General features: G+C 36.2%; 1 protein-coding gene across 4 annotated transcripts in view; it reads left to right on the top strand.

Annotated features, from left to right (window-relative positions):
* The window catches only part of SLC25A16 (solute carrier family 25 member 16), a 30,250-nt gene that overhangs the window by 7,876 nt on the left and 2,927 nt on the right, over positions 1-19,447 (top strand). For 3 of the 4 annotated variants that reach the window (XM_070432874.1, XM_070432877.1, XM_070432875.1), the window contains 6 exons: positions 5,038-5,171; positions 6,589-6,652; positions 8,658-8,779; positions 9,865-9,931; positions 15,668-15,830; positions 18,645-18,713. In XM_070432874.1, the coding sequence (XP_070288975.1) occupies positions 5,038-5,171; positions 6,589-6,652; positions 8,658-8,779; positions 9,865-9,931; positions 15,668-15,830; positions 18,645-18,713 (619 nt within the window). The remainder of the gene's footprint in view (positions 1-5,037; positions 5,172-6,588; positions 6,653-8,657; positions 8,780-9,864; positions 9,932-15,667; positions 15,831-18,644; positions 18,714-19,447) is intronic. The other variant, XM_070432876.1, reaches the window with a different exon arrangement.

The raw sequence follows: 19,447 nt of genomic DNA, 5'->3' as shown, positions 1-19,447 counted from the left end.
CCACTGGTCGCCCCACAGATCAGCCCCTGATTGCTAGCCAGGCCTAGGAACCCTATCCGTGCATGAATTTCGTGCACTGGACCTCTAGTCAGTGTATTAACCCTTTGAGTGCCAACCAATATCCTAGAAACTATGCTAAAATTGCCAAGGCAGCCCTAACCGGTTTGGCTCAGTGGATAGAGCGTCGGCCTGCGGACTGAAAGGTCCCAGGTTCGATTCTGGTCAAGGGCATGTACCTGGGTTGCAGGCACATCCCCAGTAGGAGGTGTGTAGGAGGCAGCTGATCGATGTTTCTCTCTCATCGATGTTTCTAACTCTCTACCCCTCTCCCTTCCTCTCTGTAAAAAATCAATAAAATATATTTTAAAAAAATTCTGTCAACAGTGGTGACTTTAAAAAAAATAAAAATAAAATTGCCAAGGCATTTTTGCTGATTTTACAGCAGTTTAGGAAAAAAAATTATGAATCGCAAATAAATGAAGTTGCATATTCAAAAACTTAAGGAAACCTTTACTACATTTGTTTTCATCTTTGACATATATTGTTTGCTGATTGTATTATAAAATACTAGTAGAAAAAAAAATTGCCGATAGCGCTCCCAGCACTTTCGGTGAAAGACAAGAGGAGCGCGATCGCGCTCCCCAGCACTCTAGGGGTTAACAGAGTGGATAAGAATCAATTATTATTTTTTGAAGATGCCACATACTTTTTTTTATTATTGATTTTAGAGAGAGAAAGAGAAACATCTTTGTTGTTCCACTTATTTATTCATTCACTATTTGATTCTTGTATGTGCTCCAACTTGTGATTGAACCCACAACCTCGGCTTATTGAAACAAGTCTCTAACCAGCTGTGCTACCTAGCAAGGGTCAATTCTTTTTCAATGGTTTTTTTAAATGTGATTTTTCTAAAATTTTTTTTTTTTTTTTTTTTTGGTATAGCAAAGGTGGAGATTTATTGAAGAACAAGTATAGACTCTCACATGGGGAGAGGGAAAGAGTCGCCCAGAAGGGACTCCCACGTAGGGAGGGGGAAAGGATCCCCTAAAAATTGTTTTTGAATGGATATTTTATATCTTATATTAATTGTAGCTCATTTTCTTGTCAATATTTTTAATACTAATTTTTTACTTAAAATTGAAAGAAAAAAATTGCTACCATATCTGTCCAGCAAAGAATTCTATATTTTCACAGTGTGCTGCTCATGTGTAGAAAGAATGAGACCTTTGAATTTATTGAGAGATTATATAAAACTGAAAAGGAAGGAAATTATTTTCTTTTGTTATCTAAATTGAAGGTGAAAACGAGATGAATTATTTTACTCAGTCTCTTGGAGTGCTTTACAATGACCCAGCATAGGAATGTCTGAGCAGGATTGGTTTATTCCATTAATCTTCTTCCCATGCTGATCTTTGTTAGCTTGTTTACTGATTTGTAATCATTAGATTACACATTCACATTAGATTTCATGCTCTACAGGACTGAATGCCATGGGTTACAGTATACCCTACAAAGTATGCAAAATTTGAAATAGAATTTGTGGGGAGATTGAGGTATCTTTAAAATATACAAGCCATTAAAAAAAGGTGTTGTTTGCTTTTTATTATTTTTATTATTATTAAATATATTTTATTGATTCCAGAGAGGAAAGGTGAGGGAGGGAGAGAAACATCAGTGATGAGAATCATTAACCAGCTGCCTCCTGAATGCCCCCCACCGGGGATCGAGCCCACAACTCAGGCATGTGCCCTTGACCTGAATTGAACCCTGGACCCTTCAGTCTGCAGGCCAATGCTCTATCCACTGAACTAAACCAGCTACGGCAAGATGTGCTATTTAAAAAAAAATATATATATATATATATACATATATATATATATATATATATATATATGTATGTATATGTATATATTTTATTGATTTCAGAAAGGAAGGGAAAGGGCAATAGAGATAAAAACATCAGCCGAAACCGGTTTGGCTCAGTGGATAGAGCGTCGGCCTGCGGACTGAAAGGTCCCAGGTTCGATTCCGGTCAAGGGCATGTACTTGAGTTGCGGGCACATCCCCAGTAGGAGATGTGCAGGAGGCAGCTGATCGATGTTTCTAACTCTCTATCTCTCTCCCTTCCTCTCCGTAAAAAATCAATAAAATATATTAAAAACAAAACAAAACAAAACAAAAAAAAAACATCAATGATGAGAAAGAATCATTGATCAACTGCCTCCTGCATGCCCCACTCTGGGGATCAAGCCTGCAACCTGGGCATGTGCCCCGACTGGGAATCGAACCAAGACCTCCTCGTTCATAGGTCGATGCTCAACCACTGAGCAACACCAGCCAGGCAGAAGATGTGCTATTGAATAAAACTTCTTTAGCTTCTTTTAAAAAATGTGTTAGCCATTCATTTCTTGGGTTTTTGCTACTGTCCAGTGAGTGTGTAGTGAGGGCAGTACTGCCAGTGCCTAAACCAGGGGTGGGGAACGTCCGGCCCTCCGGCCATATAAGGCCGGCGAAATCATTTGTTCTGGCTCTGCCAAGGCATGAGGGGTGAATTAATTAAATGTTTGACCAAATGTAGCAGGCTAATTTTTAAGTTGGTAATCTTGTAATGGCCTGTGAATTATGTTATAAATATCCAATGGCCCTTGGCACAAAAAGGTTCCCCACCCCTGGCCCAAACAGTACTTCATATTAGTGAGAATTCTGCTTTACCATGGTGCAATTTTTGGAAAAAATAAAATAAATAGCCCTCCTGGCATGGTTCAGTGTTTGACCTATGAACCAGGAGGTTACGGTTCCATTCCTGATTGGGGCACATGCCTGGGTTGTGGGCTCGATCCCCAGTGTGATGCGTGCAGGAGGTGGCCAATCAGTGATTCTCTCTCATCATTTATGTTTCTATCTCTCCCTCCCCTTCCTCTTTGAAATCAATAAAAATATATTATAAATAAATAAAATTCAAAATGAGCCTAGTGATTTACTTTCATATTTGATCAAATTTTTGTTTCAAAAATTTGGAAAGGAGCTTGAATTTAAATAGTTTAATAATGTAGCCCAGCTGGTGTGGTTCAGTGGTTGAGCGTGGACACATGAACCAACAGGTCACTGATTCCTTTCCCAGTGACGGCACATGCCCAGGTTTCAGGCTCAGTCCTCAGTAGGGGTCATGCAGTAGGCAGCTGGCCAAGGATGTTTCTCTCTTATTGATGTTTCTATCTCTCTATTCTTCTCCCTTCCTCTCTCTCTAAAAATCAATAAAAATATTTAAATACTTTAATAATAGAAGTATTCAGTGATATGTTTATTGGAAGTCTGTACTACAAATGTGATTAGTGATTAATCTTATTTTTTTCTCTTTTTTTTATTAGTTTTTACTTTTTTGCATGTATAATTATTATTATTTTTCTTTATTGATTAAGGTATTACATATGTGTCCTTATCCCCCCTAAAATTAATAGAATAAAAATATCAATATTTAGGATCAGAACTTAGGCCTTTATCAGTATTCTTAAAGTGTCCTAATAATGAAAATTTGCCCCCAAATTTAAATTGCTTTAATAGTTTTTTATTTGTTTCTTTTATTTAGCAGTATTCTTTTTTAAAAATATATATTTTTATTGATTTCAGAGAGGAAGGAAGAAGGATAGAGAGATAGAGACATCAATGATGAGAGAGAATCATTGGCTGTCTCCCACATGCCCCCTACAGGGGATCGAGCCCACAACCTGGGCATGTGCTCTTGACCAGAATCGAACCTGGGACCCTTTAGTCCACAGGCTGTTGCTATGTCTATCCACTGAGCCAAACCAGCTAGGGTTATTTAGCAGTATTCTTTTTTTTTTTCATTCCTTTCAGTATTTTTTTTAATTCTTTTTAAAAAAAATATTATAGTAAGTATTACAAACGGTATTACATATGTGTCCTTCCCCCGCCCCCACCCTTGACAATCCCCTGCCCTCCCTTACCCCCAGTGTCTTATGTCCATTAGTTATGTTTATATGCATGCATACAAGTCCTTCGGTTGATCTCTTACTCCCCTCCCTTCTGCCCCCCAACCCTCTCTGGCCTTCCCACTGCAGTTTGACAATCAGTTTGAGGCAGCTCTGCCTCTGTATCTATTATTGTTCAAAAGTTTGTAATGGTCTTTATTATCCATGAATGAGTGAGATCATGTGGTATTTTTCCTTCATTGACTGGCTTATTTCACTTAGCATAATGCTCTCCAGTTCCATCCATGCTGTTGCAAATGGTAAGAATTCCTTCTTTTTTACAGCAGCATAGTATTCCATCGTGTAGATGTACCACAGTTTTCTAATCCATTCATCTACTGATGGGCACTTAGGCTGTTTCCAGATCTTAGCTATGGTGAATTGTGCTGCTATGAACATATGGGTGCATATATCTTTTCTGATTGGTGTTTCTGGTTTCTTGGGATATATTCCTAGAAGTGGGATCACAGGGTCAAATGGGAGTTCCATTTCCAGCTTTTTGAGGAAACTCCATACTGTCTTCCATAGTAGTTGCACCAGTCTGCATTCCCACCAGCAGTGCACAAGTGTTCCTTTTTCTCCACATCCTCTCCAGCACTTGTCAGTTTGTTGATTTGTTGATGATAGCCATTCTAGCAGTATTCTTATGTAAACAAACCACACATGTATCTGGGCAGTCTGGGAAACTTTTTTCATCCTTCCAGATAGAGTTGATCATCTGGACTGCTGTATATAGACCTTGACTATATTTCTGTTGTTAATATTTTTTAGATTGCTATAGTTGAATATGATTTATGATAATACAAATATAAATTACTATAATTTGTAGCTGTTTTTGCTATTATATGTTTTATATTTATGTAATTTAAGCAAGTGAGGCATTTTAAGTAGTATTAACTTATATGGAAATTACTATTCATGTAATTCATCAAACAAAATCATATTATGAATGATGGCATTAGTAATCTATCTGTGATTGTCATGAAAATTTGAATTTAGATAGTTTTCTGTTTTAATATTTTTTTTCTAAAAATCTTTCTAAAAATAGGAGTATTTTCTACATTGCGTGCAGTTCCCCAAAAGGAGGGATACCTTGGATTGTATAAAGGGAATGGTGCAATGATGATTCGAATCTTTCCCTATGGGGCAATCCAGTTTATGGCGTTTGAGCACTACAAAACGGTGAAGTTTTGTTTTCTTTTGTTTCCTTAAATATCATGCTTAGTTGAGAAGGCATTTGCTTTGGCCTATAAAGTTACTTTGGAAGATGGCTAAATTAATGCCTTTTTGAAGGAATAAGACTTGTGATAGTTTAAAATTTTAAATATAACTTGGTTTCTGAAGTTATCTATTTCAGAATTATTAGTCATTTTTGAGAAAATTGTTTATATTCACACTTATGAAAAAGAGCCAAAGTATCCTTCAAGTAGATAATAATAAATGCTTAAACTATTAATAGCTCTTTAATGTGCTTTTTGTGTCTCAATTGTAGGAGAGGAGCATTGTGGCTTTTGATTTTCTTTTTTAAAAAAAAAAAATTTTATTTTTAAATATATATTTTACTGATTTTTTACAGAGAGGAAGGGAGAGGGATAGAGAGTTAGATACATCGATGAGAGAGAAACATCAATCAGCTGCCTCCTGCACACCCCCTCCTGGGGATGTACCTGCAACCAAGGTACATGCCCTTGACCGGAATCGAACCTGGGACCCTTCAGTCCGCAGGCCGACGCTCTATCCACCGAGCCAAACCGGTTAGGGCTGATTTTCTTACTAAAATGGCAAAATCATATTGTAAAAGTTTGTTAATAAATAATGATCTAATAAGTTAACAGCTTTTTTCTGTCTTACTCATTGATCAGGTTTCTTTTTTCTAGCTGACTGAAAGTTTATCCTCTCAAATATTCAGACATCTTAACACAGAAAGGGGTTAAGTATGTTAAGTTTCACAGTGTATCTTTTTTTTTTTAATGACTCCATTTTTAAATTTTATTTATTTATTTTTTAGATAGAGAGGGAGAGAGAGAAACATTGATGGGTTGCTTGCCATAAGCATCCTTCCAGGAATGGAATGCACAACCTGGGTATGTGCCCTGAACTGGAATCAAACCTGCCACCTTTCGGTGTATGGGATAATGCTCCAACAACGGAGCCACACCTGCCAGGGCTCACAGTGTATCTTAAAATGAAAGTAAACTTTAGAGATGTGACAACATTCTAAGCTAGCCTGTCAGATAGGATGGATGCCCTCAGCATATTAAGACTGCATTGTCTGTAGAAGCATTTTATTCCTACTGCTCCCGTTCACACTTTATCTGTGGTCATCAATGTGTAGTATATTCAGTAATTCTAAGGTAGATTGCTCTGTAAAAGTACAAAATTAGAGCAGAGGCTATAGAGGAAATACCTGACCTCTTCATAATGTGATATAACGCTGTCCAGCTTCATATAAGTGTGCTCATTTCACTCCCATTTAATACTGATTTTCTTTTTACTAGTTCTGTAACTCTTTTGAAATAAGTCTTCATTATTAAACAGTGAAATGGGTAGCATTTTTAAAATATCTTATTTAAAAATATTTGATGTTTTTGGTTTCTAGTTCATTACTACAAAGCTGGGAATTTCTGGTCATGTGCACAGATTAATGGCTGGATCCATGGCAGGTAAGAGGAGTGGGTATATTTTATTTCTAACAAATTTAATTTGGTTTAGCTGATATGTGTGACATTGATTAAGTAGCATACATTTGTTAACTTTCTATATTCAATTATATAAGAAATCATTGATATTTCTACTCAAAAAGAGCATTTTACATTAGGAGATGGTAAGGAATAGTCTAAACTTACAACAAAGGAAAAAACATACAGTCTCTTTGACAATTCTCCTTCTGAAAATGTTTTTGTTTTGTTTTTCTAAAAAATTTTTAAAATTATAACAACTATAGTAATACCTACTCCTATACAATGAAAATAGTTTCACTCCCTAGAAGCAATCAGTATTAATAATTTCTTATGTATGCTTTTTTCTAACCCTACCCTATGGGATAAGAACTTTTCTTTTAGTTATCTCAAGACTCTTTCTATATCAGTACATAGATCTTATTTTTTTAAAGAATTGCATTATATCCTTTTTTTTTTGAGAGGTCAAATTTCTTTCTTTTTATTTTTAGAACTGTGTTATATTCTAAGGTAATGTACCATGATTTATTTAATCAGTCCCCTGTTGATTGACATTTGGGATATTTTCAGTTTCTGTTTTACAAATAACACATTGTACTTGTGTGACTATATCTGTAGAATAAATTTTCAGAAGGGAAATTGCTTCATCAGAGGATATGTATATTTAAATTTTGACAGACATTGGCAAACTGATCTCCATAATGCTTTCAGTGGCTTTTTCCCCTATGGATCTTATAAAAATTTTAATACGTAGAAATTAATTATGAATAAAGTTGATCAGCATTTCAAATTTTAGTGACCATTTGTATTTCTCTTAGTTGGTTCTATTCTTTAAATATTCATTTTTATGAGTTTTGGAATTAGGACATTTGTTTTCTTTTCTGTGAAATATTGCTAATATTTTATATCCCAGTTTTAGATATGTCTTTTGACCTTATTTGTGATTTTTTAGAAAAGTTCATCTAAAAGTTGTTTTTAACCCCCTCATATTGAAGTTAGTCTTTTTCTCTGTGGCTTTAACATTTTGTGTTGTGTTTGTAAATGCCTTTCCCTTTCTTTTTTTAAAACACATTTTTATTGCCCTAGCTGGTTTGGCTCAGTGGATAGAGCGTTGGCCTGCGGACTGAAGGGTCCCAGGTTCGATTCCGGTCAAGGGCACATGCCCAGGTTGTGGGATTAATCCCCAGTAGGGGGCGTGCAGGAGGCAGTCGATCAATGATGAGAGCCCAGGTTGTGGGATCGATCCCCAGTAGGGGGCATGCAGGAGGCAGCCAATCAGTGATGAGAGAGAATCATTGATCAGCTGCCTTCTGCACGCCCCCTACTGGGGATCGATCCCACAACCTGGGCATGTGCCCTTGAACGGAATCAAACTCAAGACCCTTCAGTCCACAGGCCAACACTTTATCCACTGAGCCAAACCAGCCAGGGCAATGCCTTTCCCTTTCTAAGAGCAACAGCTATTTGCCAGGTGGCCAGGTGGTATAGAAATATTTGAGTATTTTACATTGACATGATGGTGTTGGTGAGTAATATTAGCTAACATGTATTGCTCAATTGCTATGTGCTGTTCATAGACCTGAGCCTGTGACATGTCATCTTGCCTATTGCTATGGAGATAGTTTTTCCTTCTGCTATCTTATGTTGAAATAGACAATAGAATTTACAAAATACTTGTGACCCATTTACACTGTACTGTTTTAGTGCTAACAATATATCTTCACAATGGGCAGAGCTTGAAAAGATTTTACAAACTGACCCTTTACTTACAAGTTTGTTTTCAGCTTATGCTATTATGATAAAATTGTATCAATATCACCTTTGATTTCATTAGGCTTTCATCATTGCTATAATTTGAGAACACAACAAATGATAGGAAAGATATATATATATCTTTCATAAATATGACATATATGATGTGATATAATGATAGGAAAGAGATATATGTGTCAAAAAATTTATTGTACATTTAAGTTTCTACTTTTTTCAGGTATGACAGCAGTTATCTGTACTTACCCTCTTGACATGGTTAGAGTTCGCCTAGCATTCCAGGTGAAAGGGGAACACACTTACACAGGAATTATTCATGCATTCAAAACAATTTATGCAAAGGTACATATTTACTTTTCTCATTTATAACGTCTTTTTATATTTAGAAAAATATTTTGAATATTATCTAAATAATTATTCTATTATTTATAAGTAATTGATAATACAGTGGGGCCTTGACTTACGAGTGTCCCGACTAACGAGTTTTTTGAGATACCAGCTGTATCTCGGCCGATTTTTTGCATTGAGTTGACAGAGTAATTTGAGTTAACGAGCTCCTTAACGAGCTCGGTCTCGGAACGAATTAAACTCGTAAGTCAAGGCCCCACTGTAATAATATTTATGAAAACACATCTGTGTTTCAAGGTGGGTCCCAGAATAATATTTTTTTGTTATGATGTATGCTTTTTTCCCCCTGCAAATCCTCACCTGAGGATTTTTTTCCATTGATTTTTTTTTCTTTTTAATATATTTTTATTGATTTTAGAGAGGAAGGGAGAGAGAGATAGAAACATCCATGATGAGAGAGAATCACTGATCGGCCGCCTCCCGCAACTCCCACTGGGGATCGAGCCCACAACCCAGGCATGTGCCCTTGACTGGAATCGAACCTGGGACCCTTCAGTCCGCAGGCTGACGCTCTATCCATTGAGCCAAACTGACTAGGGCTTTCCATTGATTTTTAAAGAGAGTGGAAAGGAGGCGCGGGGGGAAACATCGATGTGAGAGAGACATAACGACTGGTTGCTTTCCACACTCACCCGACAAGGTCCAGGGATAGAGCCTGTAACCAGAATTAAACCCGGGACCCTTCAGTCTGAGGGCCTATACTCCATCCACTGAGCAGAACTGGATAGGGTGATATATGCTTTTTAAAACATTTTTACTTATTGATTTTTTTTTCAGAGAGAGGGAAAGAGGGAGAGGCGGTGAGAAAGAGAAACATTGATTTGTTGTTTCTCATTTATACATTCATTGGTTGCTTCTTGTATGTGCCCTGACTGGTGATCAAAGCCACAACCTTGCAGTATCAGGACAATGCTCTAACCAACTGAGCTACCAAGCCAGGACTATAATGTATGCCTTTGTTCTTTGATGTTTATCATAATGAAAGAAATGTAATCTTCTGTTGTTCCTTCATTCAAAAGGAAGGCGGTTTCCTTGGATTTTACAGAGGCCTGATGCCTACTATATTAGGAATGGCTCCATATGCAGGTATGTTTCAAATTTGGCAGAATCTTGGTTTTTCATTTTCTTTTAAGAATGATTTTTTAAGTTTAGCATTTTATATTTAAGCCACTAATCTGTCAGGATTATTTTTTTCCTCCTTAGGGTAACCATTTGACTCAGCACCATTTATTAACTAGTCCCTTTTTTCCCCAGTGATTTTCAGTGCTACTTCTTAAAACAATAATTGCGTGCTGTTTCATATTTGGTAGGACAACTCCCAGGACTTTATGCTTTTTTCCTCCCAGGAATGTAAGAACTGTAGATATTTTGTTATTCCACAGACTCTGAAACCAGTTTTTGATGTTGCAAAAGCACTTTTGTTGGGATTTTGAATGAAATTTCATACAGTTTTTGGACATTTTTGCTAGATCTAGTCATTGACACCTTATAAGCTTTGTCTTTTAGAAAATTACATTTTAAGTTTATTGCTTGATTTAATTTTGACATGATTTTATAACTTGCCGTTATCCCACTTGTTGATATTATAGCCACCCACCATGTTACTTGTAGATGTTTTGGATTTTCTGTGTGGACAGTCAGATCCTGTGCAAATAATATTATTTTTCTTACTTCTATCTAATTCTTATTTTTTAAAAATTTGTTTACTTATGTTTGTCTTACCCTACTATACTAGCTAAGGACCTACAATGCAGCAGTGAATAAAAATCATGATCCTGGGCATCAGGATTACTGATTTTAAAGGGAATGTTTCTAATACTTCTCATTTAGCATAATGTTTACTGTAGTGTGTACCGCTTATTAGGTTCAGGAAGTTTTGATAAGAACCTTTAGCTGAATTGGTGTTGAACATTGTCAGATACCCTTTTTTGCATTTACTGAGGTGATCATATAGTTTTCTCCTTTAATGGGTTAATAGGGTTCATGACATTAATGTCAACCCAAATTGGTTGTGATGCATTGATCTTTTTATATCCTGTTGGATTCAATTTGCTGTCTTTTTAAGTTTTATAGTTATATTTATAAGTGAGATTACTTTGTAATATCCTCAAGATCTCATACAATAAATTAAAGAGTATTTCTGCATTTTCCATCCTCAGGAAGAATCTGTATAAAATGATTGGAATTACCTTGTTTCTTGAAAGCTTTAATTGTGGGATGGTTTTTAAATACTGGCTTAGTTTCTTGAATGATTATAGGGTTGTACAGTTTTTGTGCCATTTTTGGTAATTCATACCTTACCTTTACTGTTTTGTGCTAGTTTTCAAAATTTTTTATTTTTTTAAAATATATTTTTATTGATTTCAGAGAGGAAGTGAGAGAGAGACAGAACATCAATGATGAGAATCATTGATCGGCTGCCCCCTGCACACCCTCTACTGGGGAGGGAGCCTGCAACCAGGCACGTGCCCTTGACCAGAATCGAACCTGGGACCTTTCAGTCCACTCTATCCAATGAGCCAAACTGGCTAGGGCTAGTTTTCAATTTTTTGTTAAAAGGTTTTCCTTTTTTGCCCTGCTGGTGTGGCTCAGTGGTTGAGCATTGACCTCTGAACCAGGAGGTCATGGTTCAATTTCTGGTCAGGGCAAGGACACATGCCCGGGTTGAGTGCTCGATCCCTAGTATGGGGCATGCAGGAGGCAGCTGAACAATGATTCTCTGTTTCTATCTCGCTCTCCCCCTTTCTTCTGCTCTGAAATCAATAAAAATAGATTAAAAAAATTTCTTTTTCATTTTTATTTTATTTATTAATTTATTTTTAGGGAGAAAGAGAGATGAAGGGAAAGAGAAACAGACAGAGAGAAAGAGAAACATCAATTTGTTGTTCCACTGGTTTATGCATTCGTTGGTTGGTTCTTGTTTGTGCCCTGATTGGGGATCTAACTCAAAACCTTGGTGTATCTGAATGTTTCTCTAACCAACTGAGCTACCTGGCTAGGGTTTTTCTTATTTTTTCATAATTTTTCATATCTGGTCTATCTATAGTTATGTCCCACTTTTCATTTTTGTTTACATGTTCTCTTCTCTAGTCAATTTCATTGATTTTTGTTCATGCCTTAATTATCACCTTCTTTCTCTGGGTTTATTCTTCAGTTGGATGCTTACCTCATTAACTTTCAACCTTTAGGTTTGTTTTCTTCCTAATGTAAGCATTTTTCTTCTAAATGCTGCTTTAGCTGCATCCAATGAGTTTCTTTTAGTTGTTTTTACTTAAAATTTGGACATTTTCAAACATACTCAAAAGTAGACAATAGTGTAATGAACCACCATGTACCTATCACCTAGCTTCAATAGTGATCAACTCATGACCAGTCTTACTTTAACTCCTAATTACTCCCTCCACCTTCATCTCAAATTGTTTTAAAGGAAATCCACTTTATTTCATCCACAATATATCTGTATTGAGCTCTTTATGCTTTTATAAAAGCATGACCTCATACCATTTGAAACTTTCTTTTTTTTTTCTTTTTTTTCTTTTTAAATATATTTTATTGATTTTTTACAGAGAGGAAGAGAGAGAGATAGAGAGTTAGAAACATCGATGAGAGAGAAACATCGATCAGCTGCCTCCTGCACATCTCCTACTGGTGATATGCCCGCAACCCAGGTACATGCCCTCGACCGGAATTGAACCCGGGACCCCTCAGTCCGCAGGCCGATGCTCTATCCACTGAGCCAAACCGGTTCCGGCATACCATTTGAAACTTTAAAAAAAAAAAAAAAAATTCTGAGTAGCATTTAGTCATTGTTCAAATTCCTACCCACCTCATAATTATTATTTTTTTAAAAAATATATTTCATTGATTTTTTACAGAGAGGAAGGGAGAGGGATAGAGAGTTAGAAACATCAATGAGAGAGAAACATCAATCAGCTGCCTCCTGCACACCCCCTACTGGGGATGTGCCAACGTCCAAGGTACATGCCCTTGACCGGAATCGAACCTGAGACCCTTCAGTCCACAGACCGACGCTCTATCCACTGAGCCAAACCCGTCAGGGCCACCTCATAATTATTTTTTTGGCCATATCCAAGTTAATGTTTGCCTGGTATATCTTTTTTCATCCTTTTTATTTTCTACTTTTTCATGTCTTTATGTTTTAGGTATTTCTTTTGTAATCATTTGTAGCTGGATATTTTATTTAATCTAGTCTGTAAGGTATTTTAATTGTCAGTTAGTCTACTTAATTGTTATTGTGACTGTTGATATATTTGGACTTGTTTCTATACCTTGCTATTTGATTTCTATGTGTTGCTTTTCTTTTTCTTTTTTAAATTCCTTTCTTACCTTGTTTGCTTATTTTTCTGAACACTTAAACGTTACTCTTTTTTTTTAACCTTCCTGAATTTATTTATTTAAAGATTTTTTAGAGAGAGAGAAATATCTATGTAGAGCGAGATATAGATCAGCTGCCTCCTGCACTGTCCCCTGCTGGGGATTGAGCCCTAAACCCAGCATGTGCCCTGACCAGGACACAGGACAATGACCAACCAACTGAGCCACACCAGCCAAAGTCTCCCTACTCTTTATAAATACACAAATTTATTTGCCTTCTCCTATATTTCGTGGTCTTTAATAGTGAGCTTATTACTTGATCTTAATCTCTGAGTTTCAGACTCAGTGATTCCTTCCTCCGTAGGACCAATGGCAGGATCCATCTCAATGGCCCTGCTGCTATTGGCTTCAATATGGACTTGTTATACCACTCTCTTGGGCCAGCTTTTATTTTTGGAAGGTGGTGGTTCTGGGGCTTCTTGGAGACCTCATTCTTTTTGCAAGCCCAGCAATGGATATAGTTGTTCTGCAGTGACAAAGTCCCTCAGAATACATATATTGCCATTATGCTGGAGGCAGAGCTCTTTAATTTTTTGCTATATTTTCTTGTCTTTATATTTTTTTGTTTTTGTTTTATTTATATATATATATATATATATATATATATATTTTATTGATTTTAGAGAGGAAGGGAGAGGGAGAGAGAGAAATATCAATGATGAGAGAGAATCATCGATTGGCTGCCTCCTGCACGCCCCCTACTGGGGATGGAGCCCGCAACCCAGGCATGTGCCCTTGGCTGGAATCGAACCTGGGACCCTTCAGTCTGCAGACCGACACTCTATCCATTGAGCCAAACCAGCTAGGGCTTGTTTTTGTTTTAGTTTTCAGTTTTTAAAATATATACTTACATAGTTAATGCATATATATATATATGTATATATAATTTCCTTTCTTAATTCTTCCCCATTTTGCAAATATTTTTTATATTTTTGAATACTCTTCACAAACATAGTTTTTATTTAATTAATTATTTTTAAAAATATATATTTATTGATTTCAGAGAGGAAGGGAGAGAGAGATAGAAACATCAACGATGAGAGAATCATTGATTGGCTGCCTCCTGCACACTCCCTACTGGGGATCAAGCCCACATCCCACATCCGGTCCTTGACCGGAATCGAACTTGGGACCCTTGAGTCCATAGGCCGATGCTCTGTCCACTGAGCCAGACCAGCTAGGGCAAACATAGTTTTTATTAATTGTGTCATATTTCACTAAATATGATTCCACATAATTTAAGTAGTTCTAATTTTTTTCTTATGTTTATTTTGCTGGGAACTTTCTTGTTGTGAGTTTTTTCTGTATTTAGATTAAGTTCTTAGAATAGATTTCCCAAATATAAAAGTGTAGGAATACTCCAAAATTATATGTCATCATTTCAAAATACTATAAGATCATAAGAATTTTGTATAAAGAATAAATGTATATATTGAGGTATTATCCTGGACAGAATTTTTGTAAATGCTTATTCTTAAGCATCAAGTATCTTTTTAAATATGTTTTTAAAATTTAGTGCCGAAACCGGTTTGGCTCAGTGGATAGAGCGTCGGCCTGCAGACTGAAAGGTCCCAGGTTCGATTCCGGTCAAAGGCATGTACCTGGGTTGCGGGCACCTCCCCAGTAGGAGATGTGCAGGAGACGACTGATCGATGTTTCTCTCTCATTGATGTTTCTAACTCTCTATCCCTCTCCCTACCTCTCTATAAAAAATCAATAAAATATATTTTAAAAAAAATTTAGGAGATATCAGGATGTCTTGATTAATACTTAGGTGATAGGAATGCTTGAATTCTATTCTTGATTTTATTAATGTATAACTTTAATAGGTCTATTATAAAAATCATGTAAATTTTCAGCAATACCAACTTCATATTACCAGTAACTTAATTCAACATTTGTCAGATTTCACATGCCTTGGGAGGCAATATGAACATTTGTCTCATGGTCACAACTCTTCCTTGAAGACAAAATTAGATACCAAGTTAAAATAAAAATGCTTTGTTACTTCTGAATTTTTTGCCTCTATTTTATGTTATCATTATTGTTATTATAAATAGAAGTTGTCATATTTACTTGTAATTATTAATCATGAATTTAATATTTATTCATGTGAAACCTTGGAAAATAGTTTAATTCTATTCCTATATAAGGTGGCAGTATACTCACCTTTGCCCTTATCCAGTGAACTGAAGTATATATTAGTGTGTGAAAATCAATGCTATAATTTTTTATAGGTGGTAATTTTGTTGTCTTTAGATTACTTTTATAGACTTTTTTTTTTTTTATCTTAGAGTAAGCCAAATATCAGGAAACAGGAAATGCATAGTTAGTTTCTTGAGTTAATTGGTTATTTTGTAAGAATGGTGTCTTTTCACAGCTCATGTTCTGTTAAGCATCGCGGTGAATTTATATTTTGTTTTTCAGGTGTTTCATTTTTTACTTTTGGTACCTTAAAGAGTGTTGGGCTTTCCCATGCTCCTACCCTTCTTGGCAGACCTTCATCAGACAATCCTAATGTCTTAGTTTTGAAAACTCACATAAACTTACTTTGTGGTGGTGTTGCTGGAGCAATAGCACAGACAATATCGTAAGTTTCTTCATCAACTTAATTCAGTCAAATTGCAGTTACCCAATCCTGATTTTCAGCATTGGTTAATCATTTTTTTCTAATAGATTATTAAAACACAGGATTCCTTGCAAAATATGTCTTAATTTAATACGTTTCTTTTCAGACGTGCCTGCACTTTTAGCATATTATAAATAATTCAGTGCCAAATTGACCAAATTAGTTTTAACCCACCCAATTTCTTGTCGTTCATTTATAAGAAAGGTAGAAAAAAAACACTGAGTATAGTCTTCATCCATATTTTCTCATGATTTCACCTAAACGAAGTTTCTGAAATTTGAGCCATTGTGTTTGTGTTTGTGTGTGTAAGGCACAACTTCTCTTGCACTAAAATCTCCAAGGCCTGCTTTGTCAGACAGTGTATGAGGCATTGGGAGGTTCACTGAAGGAAAAACACAGCTATTGCCTCAGGAAGCCTATACTGTTATTGAGACAGTAGCAATACAGTGGAGTTCTATGTTAATTTAAGTGCTAGTGGAAACATAAAGATACTACTATAAAGTACTTGGAATGGTGGCTTCAACGAATTTCTCTAGACCAAGAGAGATTGTGTAGATGAGATAAAAGAGGCTGGAATATTTAGAATTAGGAACTTTTCAGGAATAGGAGGAAGAAAAGCTGTCTGTGACTGAGGAGTATCCTGTAAAACAGGAAGTAGTAGTGTCACAGACTCAAAACAGAGGATCCAATGGAAAAAGAAAAGTCAGAGTAAGACAAGTACTGAAAAGGAAGGTGTTTCTTGGATTTTGCAATTGTTACTTTTGTGAAAGCAAATTTGGTGTCCTTGTGTGTGAGAACAGATCACGCTAGATTGCAGGTAAAGAAGATAGGTGTGTGTGGTTTGCTTTGGAAACCTTGCTGTGGGATCGCGTTCATTTGCAGAGAGATGATCACCTCTGGCTATTTTGATTCTCTTCTTGGTTTTACTGCCTTTTTTCTTTATTACTCACTTCCAACTTAGATCCTTAAAATCTGTCTTCTCTTTCCCACTTCTCTTCTTAAACTATATTCTATACCATTAATTCTTCACAGATTCAGAGGCTTCTCAGGTTTTTTACTCTCCTTTCAATTGTTCTAGTTCCTTGGTTTTTTTAACAGTGCCCTCTCTTGTCAATCATGCTCCTTAACCTTCCCTTTTTCGGTTCTTTGCTGATCATGTCCTCCTCTTCCTACCTATTGGTGTAGACCTTTGCCCTCCCCTTAAATATCTAGAATTAGCTTATCTGTCTTTATGGCTTCAATGGTCACTTCTCTACAGATAACCAGTTCTGTTTAAGTCTCCATTATTGACTCACTATTACTTCTCTGACGAGCTCTTGGATATTTCTACTTGGACTTCTGCAGTCAGTGCCAACTCTGTCATTCAGGTATTCCTTTCTTTCCTCTTTGTATTGATAAACATTGATCTTCTAGTCCTAGTAATACCTTGAAATCATTTTTCACATTTTACATATCTGTGTACTCATTATGTCTTAATCATTTTTTACTTCAGAACATTGCCTACAGTGCTATTTTCTTTCTTCCTCAATGTGATTTCCCTAGTTCTGATCCTTGTACTTAGTCCTCTTACATTCTCTCCGTTATACTAATCCATTTCTTATACCCACATCTGTTCCTGCTTAGAAACTGAATCATTCAGGTTGAGGCTTTGGTCCCTTTCTCCTCATGAAGTTTTTCCTCTCCCCAAACCCCATTAAAAAATAATTCCTGGAGATGCTGTTGAAGCACACAGGGAGTTCACCTGTTGGTACTGTTATTTCTTGAGCTGCTTCGTTGGTGCATGTTTTGTTTTGTTTTTTTTAAATAACTCATAATAAACTTAAATGTATATAAAAGTATATGATTATTTTTTGTCATATATCACTTATGTATATATTAGGTACCATGGAAGAAGTTTGAGTAGGAAAGTAGAAAGCAGCTTTGTAACACTAGAAAAACTCAGTTTGTTAAAATTTTCTTACCTTAATGCTGAGATAACAGTACATATTTCATGCAGGTGTTGTAAAGATGGAATGAGATAAAGTACATAAATTGTTTAGCACAGGACCTAATATAAGTAGTCAATATTAGCAAAATAAAAGTAATTTAAAAAATCTCCTGGAATCCTACTTTGAAAAGAGATTACTTTTATATATTTCGTTTCAAGCAATTTTTACATAGAATTTTCTCTGTCCTCTAAATGTAATTAACTATATTGTTAATTTTAGTCCTTAAAGAAATTTTTTTGGTTCGTCTATTTTATACAGGGGATGTGGTGACTATTCTTAGAGTAAGGTTCTCAACTGGGGTGATTTTGACTCCAGTGAACATTTATTAATGTCTGGAGACATTTTTGGTTGTCACAGCTGGGGGAGTGCTACTGGCATCTAGTGTGTAGAAGCCAGGGATGCACCTGAACATCCTACAATGCACAGGCAGCCCTCCTCTGCGAGGTATCCAGCCCAAAGTGTCGGTAGTGCCGCAGATGAGAAACCCCGTCTCAGCTTACAGCCGTGAAAAGCACCCTGTTGGTTTCTTCAGGAAGTGGCATTTAGTTTGGCCTTGAGGAATGAATGAAGCTTGATATTGTGATGGGAGAGAAGAACCATCTAACCTAGGAGACCTCTGTATTGTTAACTTATTTATTTATGTGCCTGTATCCAGACTCCCATATTAGACAAAACAATAAGAAAATAGGAGCACATTATTTCTTAGCATATATAGGGCTTTGTACTCAATAATTGTTGAGCAGAAAACTAAAAATCATTTTTAACTTTTGCTTTATTCTTCTTTCAGCTACCCATTTGATGTAACTCGTAGGCGAATGCAATTAGGAACTGTTCTTCCAGAATTTGAAAAGTGCCTGTAAGTTCTCCATTTGTCATTGTTTCTTTTCTTTAGGAAATGTAATGTTTAAAGTAAGTAGTGAGGTAGGATTGTGTCTCACCAGTAGTCTAGAACTCCCATTTATCTCCCATAGTTTAACCTGATTACCTTGTAAGATTTAAAAATATATTTTTTATTGATTTCAGAGGGGAAGGGAGAGGGAGAGACAGAAATATTAATCACCAGAGAGAATCATTGGTGTATAATTAAAATTTTTCTGGTAGCCACATTAAAACGTGTATAAAAATAAACATGAAATTAAAAAATATTTCACTAAAACTGGTTTGGCTCGGTGGATAGAGCGTCGGCCTGCGGACTGAAGGGTCCCAGGTTCGATTCTGGTCAAGGGCATGTACCTTGGTTGCAGGCACATCCCCAGTAGGAGGTGTGCAGGAGGCAGCTGGTCGATGTTTCTCTCTCATTGATGTTTCTAACTCTCTATCCCTCTCCCTTCCTTTCTGTAAAATATCAATAAAAATATTTTTAAAAAATATTTCTATTTAATCTAAAATATAACTTCAATATTGCAGTATTTTATATCCCTTTTAAAAATATGTTTTTATTGATTTTAGAGAGAGAGAAAGGGGGCTGGAGAGAGAAAAACATCTATATAGGAGCGAGATATAGATCAGCTGCTTCTAGTGGGGATTGAGTCCACAACCCAGGCATTCGCCCTGACTGGGAATCGGACCAGTAACCTCATGGCGCATGGG

This window comes from Myotis yumanensis, unplaced genomic scaffold (genome assembly GCF_028538775.1).
Source record: "Myotis yumanensis isolate MYYU_CA2020_CCGP unplaced genomic scaffold, mMyoYum1.0.hap1 SCAF_13, whole genome shotgun sequence".
Taxonomy (NCBI): Eukaryota; Metazoa; Chordata; class Mammalia; order Chiroptera; family Vespertilionidae; genus Myotis; species Myotis yumanensis.
This window is presented reverse-complemented; position numbering and strand designations above follow the sequence as displayed.